The sequence below is a fragment of the Rhynchophorus ferrugineus genome, unplaced genomic scaffold (assembly GCF_030347505.1).
Source record: "Rhynchophorus ferrugineus isolate W39M unplaced genomic scaffold, kcgeb_rfMv2 rfM1, whole genome shotgun sequence".
Classification (NCBI taxonomy): domain Eukaryota; kingdom Metazoa; phylum Arthropoda; class Insecta; order Coleoptera; family Curculionidae; genus Rhynchophorus; species Rhynchophorus ferrugineus.
In genome coordinates, this window is record NW_027472580.1 from 80893511 (window position 1) to 80912809 (window position 19299).

Sequence of the window (19299 nt, forward strand, 5' to 3'; positions counted from 1 at the left end):
CTCAAGACCTACAAAGAGTGAAATATTATCGCAAGTACAATTAGCAAAGGTAAAAATTATGATATTGTAATTTTCACTACTAAATATTCCCCATTTTCGAGATATGTACTCGATACATATCAAATTGTGAGTAAATTTAGGGCGAAAAAAATGTATCTGAAATACGATTTCATTACCTGAGAATACATGAAATCTAAGAAAATTATGAACAAGTATTCAAAATAATTTGAAGCTATGAAAGAGAACCCAATTTACAATTAGCACTGTAATTTCTAGTAGAATTTTAAAAATATAAACATATATGATTTTATGGAATCTGAATAATTTTAAGGATTACCTTCTGTTTCATTTGGAAGGGTGATGAGTTCTCCATCCTCTCTTTTCCACGTAACCGTGGGTTCCGGTGATCCTGAGGCAACACACCGCAGAGTAACATCGGAGCTCTCGTCCACAACCATATCAGCGCTGGTGGGATAATCCAGTATATCCGGAGGTACTGAAAGGGGAATTTCTAAATTTCAATATTGATATTGAACGCTTCACAGGTAAGAATCATTGTTAATTGAAACCAAATTAAACAAAAATTAAATTCTCTAATAATAAGGGTTCCAGAGTATTGGTGAATTTACTACATCGTTGCTTATTTATTTCGCCATACAGTATTTGTGTTCAATTTTAAATGTTATGGATCATATAAAGCTTCATTAGTAATTCATTAATTGATTAATAAGTATTTTGTTTATTAAGTGTACTCAGCGACCTTAGTATAGTGTCATCATTCAGAACAGAATATTCAGTAAGTGTTTTATTTGTTGTTTTTATTATAATTCCAACATTTCAATAAAGTGTCTGGGATTTTTCTGAAGACATCGGTATCCATCAGAATGGTGGGTAAAAATAGAAACATCACGTAAGACGAAAAGCACGGCAGATCAAACTCAAAATCAAGCAACTGTACTGGATAGTCGGAAGATACTCGTTAGTTGATCTAAAATCAGAGATGTTAGTTTATCAGTCAATCATGAAGCAAATTTGAGGCGGAAATATGGGTTTGAACTAAAACATCAACCCAACTAGAAATCCAACATTTCCAAATATTTTACGATTAATTACCAATGCATATCGCCACGTAATCAACGAAGAACTACACGATCACCATGAAATCAAATGGATTTATGAAGTTATCAAAGATAAAGCTTGGAATATGGTTACTAAATCAATATATAAATTTAATTTTAGTTGAATGTGTGAAGTATATACTGATATGTGTATCCCATACTTGTCATGCTTGTTTATTGATGCAAGTAGAGGAGAACAGTACTAATTATTTCTAAACTAAGACTGTTGTAAGTATGTATAAAGTAAAATATAAGCAATAAAAAATTTGGAGATACTAGAAAATCTGCTTATAACTAAATAAAATATAGAAAACTAAAAACTACTAGAATAAATCTATTAACCATTATAATAAAGATAGATTATGACTAAATCATTAATTATTAGTAATTGGTTGGCGTTATTTTTTGTTATGAATATGAATGTTTTATATGAATAAATATCTAAGAGGACTAATTTTCTCCAATACTCCAATTTAAATAATGACTTTTGTTGGTAACTTCAGCGTTCTCTCTGTGCTCTTTTTTCACATATCCATTAGTTTCTATTTCCAAACTTGGATAACAAGAATAACTGGACAGAAAAAATATCGAATTTAGTGATTCGGTAGTCCGATAGTACGGTAGTTTTAAAAGTTTGAAACAGTATTATCATTGGAACATTTATTAATATTAAAAAGTACAGATATATATTGAACAAGCCTTGTACTTAATGTAAATCAGCAATTGAATACTAAAAATAAATGCTAAAGGTTTAGAGTGTCAAACTATTCGTTAATGGATAGCTATGGCTTAGTAGTCTAACAAGTTTCAATTCTCTTTTTTAGACGCATAAACTCAGAGAAAAACTAGAGGTAGGTGTATATAACCTCCAGCTTTACATTTTTTTCCGATTTGTTAGAAGAGATAGGGAAAATTACAATTATTTTGAAAAATCATTGATATCATAGTCATAATATTTTTAAAGTAATTACTTGACAATTTATAGAATATCTTTTAAGTTTAAATATAATAGCATATTAGTTAGATGTTAATGCATATTTTGTATTTTTCCAATAATCATCTACAATTTTTTTTAAGTTAAGTTTAAGTCCCAAAATGAGTAGTATCTTTTTCTAAATAATATATTTAGCGAAACAACAGTATCTATAAAAAAATACTCCGATTTGAGCCCCTATATTTCATTTATTTTAATTATTTATTTTTGATTCTACCTAAATTCGCAAAGAATAATATATTACGCATAAATCCATTTTCCTTTGTCGTATAGTCTATAACTTTGTAGTTTCCGTTATATGTAGTTCTGCTATTTTTCGCAAGTATGCTATTATATTGTATTTTAAGATACTATACAATAATATCGATGAATTTTTGTCAGCAAACAAGGATCAAACTGTTATAAGCCCCTACTTCAGCCGTTTTAAAAGGGTTTAGCCAACTAATTTTAGTAATACTATCCAAATTGTATCATGTATATCAACAATATATATTTCAACATTCAAGTTTATTTTCATTCTTATTAAGATCTAATCTTATAATATCAGAATCGAAATATCATTACCCCAAAATTTAGACATTACATTATACAGGTTACATTTACAGTAGAGATCTTTGAGAGTTTCCTATCCTAAATAATAGCAATTTTACTCAAATATATTGAAGACGATTTTGGAATAAAATCGATGGAATTTGGAGTTATATTCCTAAGTTTACTGGTTTACTCCTAAGGTTCTAAGTAACTCATGGTAACAGTAATGTACTGAATGTCAATTTTCAGTATTTACAAGCAATTGCTATAAAAAGGAATTCAAAAGAAAACTTGAGCATTAACCACAACAACAATAACTTGACTACCGGATTCTAAAAATTATATGGGCCAATTACACACACTTATAGGATAACCAACACTCAATATAATGATATATAGAGAGGTCAAAAGCTGCTAAAACTGAGACGAAGAGATCTTTCCCCATCTTTCAGGTATTAATGAGATTTAGCGTTAAAAAATATCTTATCTTTTGAGGTGATCCAAGAATCAACACGATTTCTTTCTTTGACAATTGACTTAAAAGCTGTAGGTGTACCCGCATACATTTTTTTTATTACTCTTCGCGAGTCCACAATCTGCCCTATTGGCAATAAGTATTTCTTCTGTCTATATTATATATACATGGCATGTATAAAATCACTTCATTAAGCAATCTTCTGTATAAAATATTATCTTAATTAATTAGTCTTATTCTAAAGCTTATTCTAAAGTCTACATATGTCCAGTAATCAGATCAGGTGGTGTTAAACGTTTTAGTCTACGCACTTCACTATCACGTCGCATATTTAGCTGATTAGCGAGTACATTGGGCTGCACTGACACTCTTTCGAAGTACTTCACACAAACACGTTGAATTACACTCGTTATAGGTTCTAGAGGAATATCGCGTTGTATCATTTTATTTGAAATATAATACGGAGCATCAACAATGGCACGCAACACCTTATTTTGGAACCGTTGAATGATGGATATATTAGATTTGCTAGCGGTACCCCATAGTTGGATTCCATATGCCCAAATGGGCTTGAGTATAGACTCATACAGCAATACCTTGTTATCTAATGATAACTTGGATTTGCGCCCGATGAGCCAATATATTTGATATAGTTTTGGCCCCGTTGTTTCCGTTTAGAGAGTATGTGCTTCTTTCAGGTTAGGAGTCGATCCAAGTGCATACCAACATATTTAACATGCTCTGCTTGGGGATATCATAAAATTAATTAATAAATAATCAGAATTAAATCTTCATGGGATGCTAAGATTGCTGTATCGTCTGCATATGTTGCCACAGTAGTTATTTTTGTGGTGGGCAGATCAGCCGTATACAGAAGATACAGTACTGGACCCAGTACACTACCTTGCGGAACTCCTGAATATATGGGATTTAATTCGGTATGTTCATCGCCTTGATTTACAATAAAATGTCTGTCAGTGAGATACGATTTTAGTAGCTGATAGTCCGGATGAGGGAGAAGTTTCTTTATTTTAACCTACAAGCCCGTATGCTATACTTTGTCAAAAGCCTGAGATATCTCTAGGAAAGCAGCCGAACAATATCTTTTGGCATTTAGGTCAGCGTTTATTTTGCTTACAAGTCTATGCACTTGTTCTATAGTCCCATGCTTATTGCGAAAGCCAAACTGATGTTCTGGAATAATTTTTCTTTTTTCTATTATATAGTTTAGCTTTTTTATGTATAATTTCTCGAAAACTTTCGAGATTATCGGTAATAAACTTATAGGTCGGTAGGAGGTCACATCTTCTGGTATTTTTCCTGCTTTAAGTATCATTAATATTTTAGCTACTTTTCAGATACTAGGGAAGTAATTAATTCGTAGCATAGCATTAAATATAAATGTTAATAATTTTATACCCTTTTCTGATAGTTCTTTTAAAATTTTACCAGTAATTAAGTCATAACCAGGAGTTTTTTAATATTAATCTCTTTCATTATTGTATGTTTAACTTTTTTGACCGTTAATTTCTCATGCGGTAAATCCATTTGAAATAGCGAATCTAGATAGCTAGTAATTTTATTTTCGTCATCTTTATGTAGCTGAGACTGGAAAGGTTTAAAAATATACCCGCATACATGATGAAAGATTTTGTTAATAACAAGGATAATTTTGACAGTATTTAGTTCGATTTTCTTAGCCACTGCTAATTTTCGACAAAAAGCTGAAGCATTTACTGATAATTTGGGACAAACTTTTAAACCAAGAGAAACTCAGTTTGAACATAATCTGTCAATCAGCGAATGTAGAAATGTTTATCTTGAAATTGTTACGCCAGAAGGAGCCTCCGAAGTTATAAAGAGAGACATAAATCGAAAGAAATAACCAGGCTATGACTTAATAACACGAAAAGTGCTAAAAAATTTACCAAGAAGGACAATTATAAAATTCACCCATTAAAAAATTCCGATTTAAACTTGTCCCAGATATTTGAAAAATAGCTGAATTGAACTATGATTCGGAAACCTGGAATCCACTCAATGAAGTAAAACCTTATCGACCAATTTCACTGATACCAGTCATAACCAAAATATTTAAAAATATTTTTGATAAAAACAAAAGCAGGTGTAACTATAAGGCAGCTGTTTGGGTCTTCTACATTACACACTCTATACATCGGATGTACCACAATCAGGAAATTTTACTTTGGTTACATTTTATGATGATACTGCGATACCTCCCACTGGAAATGAAAGCAAAGAGTGACTAGATAACTCCTAATAATATAAATAAGTTTATCGAGATATCGAGAATAAAAGAGAGTAAACCAGTGCATATTCATTTTATCCACAACGTGGTGCAAATGCCCCGCTATTATTTTGATTGCCTATAACTTTGCGCAAAGAAGAGATAAGTAAGTTCTGTTTTCATGAAAAGTTTATTTGGTTTTTACGTTTTTTTTTCGTTATGATTAAGAAATTATATCGGCTAAATGGTGACCGCGATTCGCTATGCGACATTCGGCAATGTGCAATTCGGTGCTGTTAAATCCGGAGTTCTGACTCGCCATGTTAAATCGCCACTTTGCGAAATTAGAGTCTTCGTGAAAAAACGTCACTCAAACATTTAACTGTTGAACGAGCTGCGCTTTCTGTGACTTCATCTTGATGAAATCACATGTCCTTTAGTCATAGCTCTTCCATTTCAGGCATAATAATGTTTCGAATCATGTCTTGATACCATTCAGCAGTAACATTAACTGCAACACCTTGGTCATTTTCAAAAAAATATGGACCAATGATGTTTCCAGCATGAACACCACACCATAGAGTTGTTTTTAGTAGGTGCAATTATGTTATATGAGTTAACAGAGGAGTCTGTGTTCCCCAACACCGATCGTTCTCTTTATTGACGCGACCACTGAGAAGAAAATGGGCTTCATCGCTCATTGTGAATTTAGACAAAAATTCTTCAATTTCACCAGGCAGCCTTAGGGTTGCATTACATACTCAATTGCAAACTCATATTCAACTCGTTCATCAGGATCTATCGGTAGCAATTTTCGGACTGTATTTTCTGTAATTGTATTTTGTACGGGAACATTTTCAAATCATATTTCAAAATTTGCCTTAAACTGCATGCAGAAATGTATAATTGGGAACCACGTCTCCGAATTGATGTTTCTGGAGATTCTGCAATACTACGCGCAGCAGAGCCACATTTTCAGCGTTATGACATGTCCGTTGTCTTCGAGAACGAGGTCTTTCTGCTGTCGTACTTTACTGTCGAAAATTAGCTTCTAAATGATAAATTGTGGTTTAGTGAGGCACTGGACCATTAGGATATTTTTCATGCAATTTCCGCTCAGTGGCAATAATGGAACGATTATTTTCAATAAATATTGTCACTATTTCTGCTCGTTCTTGTGGCGTATATTTATCCATAATAAGACCTGGACGTCTACACAACACAATGATTAAAGCGAGACTGAGCTAAACGTCACATAACCAAGATGGCGCACAATCAAGATAGTAGCGGGACTTTTGCGCCATCTTGTATAATCAAACTGTTCATAGAGCAATAAATATGGATAGTAGTATTATCTCATACAGTAACATTGCTTCCGATAACATCAAATAACCTAGGAAGAATTTTGAATGCAAAATTTCTTCAAAAGGAAAATATCAAAAAGAGAAGGAAAGAACTCGAGATAAAATACAAAAATTGATTAGCTATTTGGAAGAAAATCTAAATCATTCGTACATAATATGTTGCTGTTGTAAACGTAGATACTAAACTTATGTGAACCTATGGATTTCAGTTATGCTAATGCTCTGCGAGAAGTAATATCAAAATTATACAAGTATTTCATACTAAAGTCCAGATGTATTATACATGCACTCTGATACCACATATCCAGAGATGTGCAACAGGACATGAGAAAAGACACCACCTTCATGTTAACACCAAAGTGCACGAACTCTTGAACAACATTAAACTGCAACGCAGCCTCAAGAGAACCAAACTGTGTAATGACGTGTAATGAATATAACTTTTATTTTATTAGATACTTCTAATTTTACAGGCTTATTTTTAAGTTGCAAGATGTACTAAAACCGAAATGTCAACATTGATGCTGAACATTTTAGTTATCAAGACCGTTGTTAATTACAACACATAGTGAAATAGAGAAAAAAACGAACGTTCTTTGCAAATAGCGTACGAATTGAAAAAAAGAACTACAACGCCGATATGGCGTGTTCAGACATGTTTACTTATGGTAAACACTAAGATTGAAAATCGCTATTTGGCCGGCCGGAATGTATTAGGTTTTTCAATTATAGTTAATGGAAAGTCAAATTGATCTAGCTTTTCCCCGAAAGCAGATATCTAAAGTGTATATTTTCTAAATTGAAAAACTTTATTTGCCAGCCGAGATATTCCGGGGTACGTTCCCATTTCTGCCTTATTAATTTTCCGTATGTTCCTGATAGGTTTGGTAATTCGAAATCGGATTTATTTTAAATATGATCTGCAGGAAATCTTCATTCAAAATACCGGTTAAATTGACATTTCATTATGAACCGTTACTCTATAAATGTAACTATAATTTATTGCTTATTCAACTTTTCTATTGGTTAGATGTTCGGCTATTGAAATTAAGATTTCTATATATGGTAAAATACTTGAGGGAACGTAAATTAATTAATAATTTTGTCCTGCAACAATATTTATTATACGACTAATTATAAAACCTTCATTAGTATTCTGAGCAATTTGTTTCATAATTATTTTAGTATAATAATCATGATTTTTGCCAAAGTTTATGGACAATATTAACTTTTTAATCAATAAACTCACTGTTGTAGTTACAGCAAATGTGTGGATTAATGTAGATTATTTGCAAAATATAATCGATATTGGATTTATGTTTATTGCCCTTTAGGTTTGTTAATATTTTATTTTTCCATTTATTCTCCGTAACTCTAATACATGTTTTTTAGAATTATGGTTATATATATCCTACATGTAAACATATATTAGCAACATCATAATTTAAATAACTAAATTTGCGTTTTGACAACAAATTGTCTAGAGTTACTAAGCACTATCAACAGTGACCATTACATAGCGTTATTGGACCGAAAGGAATTTTCTTGAAGGACGTAATCGTCGAAAAACGGCCGAAATTGAAGAAAAAGAAAGTGCTGCTTCACTAAGACAATGCACCGAGTCATAACTCAGTGAAAATGATGGCAAAAATCCACCCATCCACCGTATTCTGCAGATCTGGCTCTCAGCGACTATTTCCTGTTTTCATATCTCAAAAGAATGCTCGCTGAGAAAAAATATTCGTCGAATGAAGAGGTGATCGCCGAAACTTAGGCCTATTTTGAAGCAAAGGACATATCGTATTATAAAAATGGCATCGAAAAGTTGGAAGGTCGCTATAATCACTGTATCACCTTCAAAGGGAATTATGTTGAATCACAAAAACCAATTTTGTCAAAAAAATGGGTTTTACTATGGTAGGCAGGGCACTTTTCAATTGACCTGTTATATCAACAACAGGACATAAGTATTACACAACACTGGTTATCGATACAGGACAAGATCTGGAGATTCTATGTAACCAATTAAATAGCAAAAGTAAAAGTTGAAGCTTAAAAATAAACAAAAAAGGCAAAAATGATAAAAATAAGACGAATTCTAAGCAATATAAATTTTAAACCAAACAATGAGACTAAAATAAGTAAATAAATGTAAGCATCTTAGAATAACAAATCAACATCTAAATCACGAAATCGAAATTAGTAACCGTACTGACCTAGCAAGAAAGATGTTCATCAACAACTTTTACCTGATAAAAGCTCTAAAAAAACTCAAATTGGGAACTAATTTAGGTTATTAGATTAAGTTTAATTTTTTGAGAAGGGGGTTTTTACCCTGGTAAATTTTATGTTCTTACAATTTCTTTACTTTAGTTTCATTTATCCAGAGTATACAGACACTAATCATTAATGCTTAATATTACAATATTGACAAATTTGAAGAAATTGATTATCGAAACCTATCAAATGCTTTTAAATACTTATTAAGGATTAAAACATGGCGATTTTAACCATTTTGATGAAGAACCTTCTAGAGGACGAACGAAGATATATGATAATGCATTGTAAAATGTAATCAATAAAAGCCTAAATTAAGGTCTTAAAGATATTTCCGACAACTTAGCAGTTGATAGATCAATTGTTTCCAGAAGTCGACATGCGATAGAAAAGATACAAAAGGCTAGAAAATGGTTATCCCACAAACTTACCGAAAATACTATTTCAAAGTTTCATTATATTCAAGGCAAAATATACAATTTTCGGTAGAATATTATCACTGATGATGAAAAGATAATCTACTCTAACAATAACCGAGCCTACGAATAACGAAATCATATATGGTGGAATTAATATATTGTACCAATCTTACTTCAGCATACATACAAGTACTTAATAAATTAATTTGAACCAAATCTATTCTAATTAAAAAGTGTAATCCAATTTTCTTTTATTTTTCTCTACGGGCCCAACATCCGACTTTTATTAACTCAATTATAAAATACCTCATACGTTACAGTCGAGAGTGACGACAGTCTACAAAATAATCTAGTCTATACTGTATAAGCCAGTGATGACTTCTCGAGGAACGATGTAAAAGTTAACACTTATTTTGCGCTGGATTCAGCAAACCAGCTCGAATGCCATTCAAACTACATTTCAGCACATCCTTAATAATTCTGTTTGACGAGCTCGCGGTGCGGTGCAGCTTTCGAGACCGTAATTAAGTTTGGTAAATAAGTCGTGCACGTAAAAGCCGTCGAAATTAGAACGGCTCTATGCTGTAGAGGAAAAATATTTTCTCTATCTCTTCGTCTTTTTTTTTCATTTGGCCTTTTAGACGGGCACCTCGTTAGACCAGCACGTTTTATAAATTAAAATGTCTCTTCCTTCTTATTTCTTCACAATTATTTGAAAGTTTTAAATCATTTAATTGTCGCGTATTTTGAAGAATGCAGGGCTTTCACATAAATGGAATTAATTATTATTTAATCTATTTATTCTTATGGGGAATTTTTCAGTCTAAACATGAAATTAATTCTACTTTATCTCATATTCAACATAATATCTTTCAATTTTGGCTTTTCAATAACATTTTGGAGGAGCAGTTTGATTTTGGTCATTTTGACATCATCGACATTCAGGTGACATTCTCTATGATTAGGTATTGGAGTGAGTGCCAGAACCATAGAGAATAGATATTTAATTTCATAGGGAATTTTGGGTAGCTGCTTCGCGACGTCCAACATCTCGATGTCGCTACTTTTAACTTATTACTTGTTTTAATCGCTACGCTATAAGCCCGGACGGGATTGGTTAATTTCGTTTCTACGGTACGTTTGTTGTTTATTTATTTTTAACGCCATTTTCAGTATGGCTCACATATGGAATAGCGCGTTTAGAGATTAAATTATTAGTTCACTGCTATATATAAGTAGGTAGTACAAAAAGTAAAGTGAATTATCGGTCTAGGAAGTGTTGTCTACCTGGATGCACAGATAGTAAAGAAACGCAGAATCGTTTTCGTTCGAAGAAATATTTGGCTATCATTAAAAAATGGTTGATAATGTTAAAAATCCCAAACCGATTGGGTTAAGTATTTAAGAAAATTTATGATCGTTTACAGTATGTTTTGTTGTTGTAAGTTGGGGTAAGTTAATTCATATATATAAAAATATTAAATATTTAATGTTTTAATTTTAGAAATTAATCCACTTCCGAAAAATGATAGTCAAATGGCTATATACTTTTCTTTTTGGATCAATAGTTGCAGCTCCATTAAAAAATAGCTCCTGCATACAAATCTATTAAGACAGGATTAACTGATATTCAACACACGAGGAATTTTGGTGTAAAATTTATTGGCCAAGTAAGAACAAATTTGTTGAAGTGTTATCAATTTAATAACTACCTTGAGGGGTTCATTTCATTAAGAAAAAAAAGTATACTTATCCAAATAAATATATTGGCTTAAGCCTACTTAAACAAGACGGTTTGTTCTGAATCTAGCTCTTGCTAATCTAACTATTCGGGAATGTGCGCTCAACATAACTTAATTTGTTTAACCTCATTGATCTCTAGGTAATTCTGAAGAGGATGAACCTGAGGGCTCTAAATATTTACATTCTTTACAAAACGGAAATGAAATGGTAAAACTGTTCATAGGCTATCTCTTTTATTCTATGGCACGTCGATAATAACAAAATTTTTGTCAAGTGTTTTAAAAAAAATCTTTCAATTGTACATTACATAATGATCTTTCAGATAAAATATTAAAAGAAATAACAAGGTGCGCTATATACTTATGAGTAACAAGGGAAGACTCAAAAGCTTGCTTTCACTATAAGAAAACAAAATGACACTATTAAATTGATGGCACTAAACAAATATGAAAAAGGAAAAAAGAGTTAATTTTGATTTGCAATGTACTAAAGTTTTTTGTTTATCGTTTTATGTATATGTATATAATATTTATATTTTATAGATAAATTTACATTTTATATTTATATTTATATATCGTTATAGATTATATTTATATTTATTTATTTTTACATGTTATATTTTTATTTAATAAATTTATTTCAGAAAAAAATGTTTTTTTATTTAAATTTAATTGGTCAATTAAACATAACGTCAAGGCTGTCACATGCCAAACATCACTAATGAGCCAATCTAATGTCTTCATAGTAAAATATTTATTTTACAGGTGCCTATAATGAAGATTTAAATTGACCAATCAAATTACTTGAATGGACAATTATGGCGCCCTATGGCCCCCTCTAAATGCCTCATATATACTCTATGGATAGATCTAAATGAATATGAAATAATATTTCTTATATCCTGAGATCTGTATTAATTTTTTCAATCAATGATTACCAACTATAAATTCATAAAATATTTCTTCTATAGAAAGCTACTAAATGAATCATGCATAATTATCATGCATATATTTTAATGTACAATGAGTTTTATCTATAATTTCACTGAACTAGGCCAGAAGTTTTACTATCTTAATTCTTCTGACTATGCCGTCATTATATCTGAAATGCAGAACTTCAACATTGATATACTGATGGAAACTCTGTTCATGAAAACTTTGTATGATATTTCTTTTGCTTTGGATCGAACAACCCAAGACTCAAACGCCATAAGTCTACACTTTGATAGGGTTATCGACAGTTTATACCTTCAGGTTCTTGTGCAAATTGCCGTATGCAATATCTTGTTTTGGAAACTTTGTATGATATTTTTGTTGCTTTGGATCGTACAACCCCAGAATTGAACGCCATATGTCCACACCGGTTTCGAGACATGTTGGGAGAACAAAACCTTATTATATACTGACGGTGCTGAATATTTATATAATAACCAGTACATTTTTGAGTCCTTCACCCCTTTTCATAACATGTGGTTTCTATCTGAGTTTGGCATCAAAGCCACGATATTTGACTATTTCCATACGGAACTACTTGTTGATTTATATATTCGGGCTTGTGTTTGATACTTTTATTGTTGAAAGCAGTATGCACATATTTATTTTGGTACATTTTTATATATTTTTCTGTCCAGAATTTCCGCAATTGCTATTGGCGTTAGGATTGCATTGTCATCTGAGAACACCATTTTCCTTGAATACGGGCAAATTTCAAGTGTGCAACAGATAGGACTGGTTTTAATACATTTCCCTCTGGAATACCTGCTTTTGTTTTCCACAAATTAGAATAGGCATCTTTTGTTTGACTCTCAAGTATCGCAGATATATATGACTCTAAACTGCTTTAATATTACTTGAAAAGAATCATTTTAATCTTATTTTAATATAATTTTATCCAAATCTTGAGCAACAACAAACAATATTACAGAACGAACTTTATTTTCGTCTATATTAAAATTACGTACCAAAAAATTATATTGTAAATTATTAAAAATTAAAAAAACAATTTCATATGTTTTCCAGATTAGGAGGCTATTGGGGGATACATTATAAAGGTTTGGTTTATATCATTATAAATACTGTTGGACTAGCAATATTTTGTTTCGTAAATAAACAAGGTTTTGTTTTTCTTTTCATATGTTTCATAACTGGCGTAACCGGTAGGATTTTAGGGACTTTTGAATACTGTTCCCTTTTGAATTAATCAATTTTAAAGCACTCATGACAGATTTTGGTGGAGTTAAGGTAAATGCATCACAGTTCGAACTGTGAGCATAGAAAGAGTAGACTAAAGCTTCTCAAAGCCAGGAACTGTTGGAATTAAGAACATTCCATTATATTTTAGATTCCCACCACAAGAATGACTGTTCAATCAGTAAGACCGCCAAAGCCGGACTGAAGTTGCTTTGAACTAAACTTGTCTATTTAAATATGAGCACAAGCTTACAGCTCAGGGTATATTAACACCTATGCAATACAACAGCTTATTGGGTCAGTTATTGAAATTGGAATTTAGGGATATCGAAACTTGGGAATCCATTTTATCACGGAAAAATCGTGCAATACAGAATATCACTAAAGATAAACCAGCGGATGAAGTTGCATCTACACCCACTTGCAACTAAAGGCCATTCAGATGGTATAACAACCACGTAAATAACTTGAACGTATATTCAGGATGGGGGAATATATTATATACTACTGCTACTACCTTCCGTTAAAATAAAATAATTTTTATTTAAATTAAAAACGTTTATTTAGTCACATTTCATAACCTGTTTCCATTAAGCAATAATATCTAATCAGTATACTAAATTTATTTCTGTATATTCTTTTGTCGATAGGAAAAGCTATTTCACTTTAACACTTGAAGTAAATATATTTTAACACCAATCTTTTTAAGGGGACTATAACTTACAAATTGTACAATATGTTAAAAGGGTTACAAAGTATGTATCAAATCAAAAATATATAACATGACACATATTCCTAAGTACATGTCCAAATTACTCATATATTTCATTATTACTGGTGTAATTACATATATTTATTCGCTGTTTTCTTACCAAACATTCTATAATAATATACATTTTGGTATCATATCTCACTGCTCTAAAATTATGGTGAAATATCGGACTTTGGTTTGATATTAAGTATTTAGTCTATTTGTTGTGTCAAAGGCTTTCTTGTTTTTGTCTTAAGTACTGCTGAGCTTCGATCATTTTGAAACTAGTTTGCTTTTCCTATCTTCTGATTTTACCGGTTTTAATAAATTCATTTGCTTCCTAAATTTAATGGTGTTTTGTTACTTAATAAGGGGGGGAGGTTATAATAGAATATATCTCATGGCGTTATTTAATAATCTCATTACATTCACCATATATAGCTCTGATAAATGTCAACATTAATGCAGCAGTTCGTAAGGACTTTAACATTAACACCCTTTAAGTTTTACGGCAAGCTTCTAGATTTTATTAACTTAAGATCGTATTTTATTTAGTTACTATGCTATTAATTATTATCGTATAGTAAAAATAGTTTACTATCTGACGAAGAAAACTTTATGAAAGCTTTCTAAGTAGCTATACTCAAAAGACAGCATCTTTAAAATTTAAAAAATAACAAACATACTTACGCGTTTAGAAACCACTCAGATTATTTTTGAAGAAGAAAAATGAAAATCTTCAAAGATCTTCATTAAGTTGTAACAAATGAGTGTATTTTCAAAAGATCCTTCTATATTGTTACTTGTTTTACATTTCTTTTATATTGCGTAAGATTGGGGAAGATGTCATTGATGTGTCAATCGAATGCAAAAACGAAGATTCCAAAGTATCGTTGTCGTATTTTTCCGTTACACTTCCTACAATATACCTAATGCACTCTGGAAATTTCGATGTTAAAGATGAAGGCAGCTCTGTCCGGTAAACCGCGAAAAAACCTTGAGAGTGTCAATGAAACCTCTTTCTCTCTCCCTCTCTCTCTCTCTCCCTCTCTCTCTCTCTCTCTCTCTCTCTCTCGCTCTCTCTCTCGTCGCATCCAGGTCGTTTCCATTTATTAATCTCTGCTGAACCAAAACCAGATCGAGCTATTGGCGTGTTTGGCGTATCTGCTTGAGGCTAAATCAACTCTATACTGTCAACAATCAATGTGATGGAAACGAATGAGGCGATAAAAAATATTTGGTTGATAAATTTTTATGCAAAATTACAATGATTTTTTTAAATGCTTTTGAGAGAAACTTGGCAAATGGTCATCTCTAAAATGCAAGTACATAATAAATGTTTCAAACTTATATGAAGAAATTCACTTGGAAAAAAAATTAAATATCCCCAAATTATTGTACTGCCAGTATATTCAATTATTAACAATCGAGTATTATGAAATAGTAATGATTTTAATTTGGTCATTATATATAATTTACGACATATAACTTTTCAGTTAGTTTTTATATTTCAAAATAAGATCCATTAAAACGGTCTCCTTATTTATTTACTTCCAAATAAATTAACAGTCACCTTTAGTACATGAAAATGTATAATAGAAAATATTAATTACGACCAGTGAAGTTCAATTTCAAGATTTAATCTAACAAAGTTTAATAAAAGGCAGACATTCTAAACAAAAACAAGCATATCAAAAAGTAAATCTGTGCGATTCACTGACTCTGATTTCATAAGGTATACTTTATTAATTTAATTAGAAAACTTTCTATCAACATTCCTTCCCGTTACCTTGATATTTTCGTACTTGGCAACAGCAGCATGAGAAAAAAGTTGATTATTGTGTAAAGGTTTTATATAATTAATAAAATGTTCTAAATATTAATCTAACCTTTTAAAAATTAGTTTATATTTATAAGTTATAAATTACAGCTCCAATTAATTTCCGTCCTCAGAAAAAAAGACGCCATAAATGGTTTAATAATAAAAATGTTTGAGCTAAAACATAGTATAACATAATTTTAAAATGTTCTCAATGTTGTATTAATGTTAAATTATTTTTAACAGTTTCCAAAACTAAATGAAAGTAAGTGTTTTTTTTTTAATAAAAACCAAACAATTTTCAATGGGCCTTCTTTACATATTTTCCTTTTCGTAGGTTAAACATTAAAATATCACATATGAATGACGTTGTCGATATATCTACATTATTATTTAAACTGTTACCTATCAAATGTGGAATATTATGGCATCATTGAATAAGTATTATTGGAGATATGTCACATTGAACCACCATCGAAAAAAACATAAATTATTATTTCTTAAGACTAATAGATGGAAATGGCTTATACTATTTTAGTAAATTTATCTCATTAAAAAATATTTTGTTGTTGATGTGAAAGTAATCCAGGTTTACTTGACCAATCAGCCTAGTTACTGATGGATTATACGGATTATAAACAATCAAAATTCATTAGAAGCAGAAATTCAATGTAACAACATAATCAGTCGCAGGACAAACTCTAGCGTTTCTTCTAGATAATTTATCTGATATTTAACAAAAGCAATAGAAGCTTTTATAATACATATCCATACCTTTTGGAATTCGCAAATGTTTCCTAAAACTGTACATTATTAAAGTTCAGTTATTAACTCATATTAAAATGTTGAATGTATCTCAGACATTTTATTTTTGATGTAGATTATGTTCACTTTTTAATAAATTGGTGATTCTAACTGATCAATTAAAAAAAGTAAAAAATACTTTTAGTGAATGGCACATAAAAATATTTCATCTGGTTTCAAGAGCTTATATAACATGATATACTCGATATTGTGTTTCTTATCTTGCAAGTTAAATTCGTCACCTTTGTAACATCTACACCAAGGTACCGAATTGTCTTTCATGAAAAAGTTGTGACCAAGTTATCACAAATTTAGGTGTATCTTTCCTTGCTTTTTTGTAAATAATTAAAAATCAAAGCATGTATGTATTCAAAAAGTTCTTTTAAACGTGGTTTTAGCAAGATACATATGCCTACGAAAACTAATATATTGTTAAACATGCCTAAAAAATGTTACTAAATGCTCTCAAGAAAAAATTGAAATCGTGATAAAAAATTTAGGAAGAAAATTTATTTTAGGTCCTCAAAGAGCCTGTTCACATTCAAATAGAAATGCCTACGATTTTGAGGGAAAAGGGGTTATAAGTATATTCACTTATGATACTATATGATAATTTAAATTTAATAATACCATATAATACTAAGTTAATAATACTATATAATATAAACTGATATTGACACTGGCTTTAGATTTACCAAAAATCCCATTTATTATTTAATCATATGTCTCTTGATATTTACCTGATATCAGCACTGTTTATTCGGAGAAATATATTTTCCGTTGGTAGGAAAACTTGAATATATATCGACAGGGATATAAAACAAAGATTCACAAAAAATTTTAAAATGTCACGGTTTACATTACATAAACCAGAAAGATTACATAAACCGAATTATCGATAGAAAATCTATAAATATTTAATACAAAATCGGACAATATGATTTAATGCATCATGCTAAATATTTTGTGGATGAATACGAAAATATTTGTAAACATGACGAAAATTAATACTCAATGTTTCAATTTTTAATATGTTTAACACATCAATTAAAAAGTCCCCGGTCTACCATAGTATAACAAATTTTTTTGGCAAAATAATTTTTTTTTATTCAACATAATTCCCTTGAAGGGTGAAACATTGATTATAGCGACCCTCCAACCTTTCGATACTATTTTTGTAGTACGATTTGTCCTTTGCTTCAAAATAGGCGTCAGTCTCGGCGATCACCTCCTCATTTGACGAAAATTTCTTCTCAGCGAGCATTCATTTGAGATCTGAGAACAGGAAATAATCGCTGGCGGCAATATATGGAGAACACGATGGATGAGGAAGCCATTCGAAGCCCAATTCATGGATGTTTACCATCATGTTCACTGACTTGTGACACGGTACATTATCTTGGTGAAGCAGCACTTTCTTTTTCTTCAAATGTGGCCGTTTTTTCGGCGATTTCGTCCTTCAAACGGTCCAATAACGCTATTTAATAGTCGCTGGATGGTCCTTCCTTTTTCAAGGTAGTTAATGAAAATTATTTCATGCGTATCCCAAAATAGAGACGCCATAACCTTGCCAGCCGACTGTTGCGTTTTTCCACGCTTTGGAGCGGGTTCATCGTGTGCAATCCACTCGGATGACTGTCGATTGGACTACGGAATGAAATGATGGAGCTATGTTTCATCCAATGTCACATACTGACGTAAAAATTCTGGTTTATTACGCCGGATCATCTTCAAACGCTGCTCCGAATCATCAACTCGTCGTTGTTTTTGGCCAAAAGTCAGGCACCCACTTTGCACAGAGATTTCTCATACCCAAATATTCGTGAATGATATGATGTACCGGTTCTGTTGATATCTTTAAAGTGTCTGTTATTTTAATCAATTTCAATTTACGGTCATTCAAATAAATTTTGTGTATTTCTTTAATGTTTCCGTCGGTAACAGCCTCTTTTGGGCGTCCACGGCGTTCACCATCTTCGGTGCTCATTTCACCACGTCTAAACTTAGCATACCAATCTTTGATGATTGATTTTCCTGAGGCAGTGTCCGGAAACTCGGCATCAAACCAAGTTTTTGCTTCATCAGTATTTTTTCCCTTCAAGAAACAATATTTTATCAACAGGCCAAATTCCTTTTTAAGAATTTTTTTACAATAACAAAAATTGCTTCACTAAAGTGCTATAATTCACAAACTAATGATCCGATAGCTGTCAAATTTATACGTGTACCTTTTAAGGGTTAGGGTTAACTAAAAACTTATGCATTTAATTCTAGTAGCGCCATCTATGTGTCAGGCTGGAGACTATTCAATTGACCTGTTATATTTATTCAAGATGTCTGGTTAATTTTTCGATAAAGCTTTGTTGTACATATTTGTAATTTATATATCTATATATATATATATATATATATATAAATTATATATTTATATTAGTTTTTTAATTATAGAAGAGCCTAATACCATTTTAGTGATGATATTTTGAATTTTGTTCTGGAAAGTTAATTATTTATTCTATAAAAATAATCCTTTTACGAAAATTGGACCACATTCATAGAAAGGATGATAA

At 31.1% G+C, this 19299-nt stretch overlaps 2 protein-coding genes across 2 annotated transcripts in view; one reads left to right on the forward strand and one right to left on the reverse strand.

Annotated features, from left to right (window-relative positions):
* Window positions 1-19299, forward strand: part of LOC143200289 (uncharacterized) — a 193403-nt gene that overhangs the window by 89090 nt on the left and 85014 nt on the right. The window lies entirely within an intron of this gene.
* The window catches only part of LOC143200279 (neurotrimin-like), a 268783-nt gene that overhangs the window by 33850 nt on the left and 215634 nt on the right, over window positions 1-19299 (reverse strand). Inside the window, exon 4 of the mRNA XM_076410707.1 lies at window positions 338-496. Within this exon, the coding sequence (XP_076266822.1) occupies window positions 338-496 (159 nt within the window). The remainder of the gene's footprint in view (window positions 1-337; window positions 497-19299) is intronic.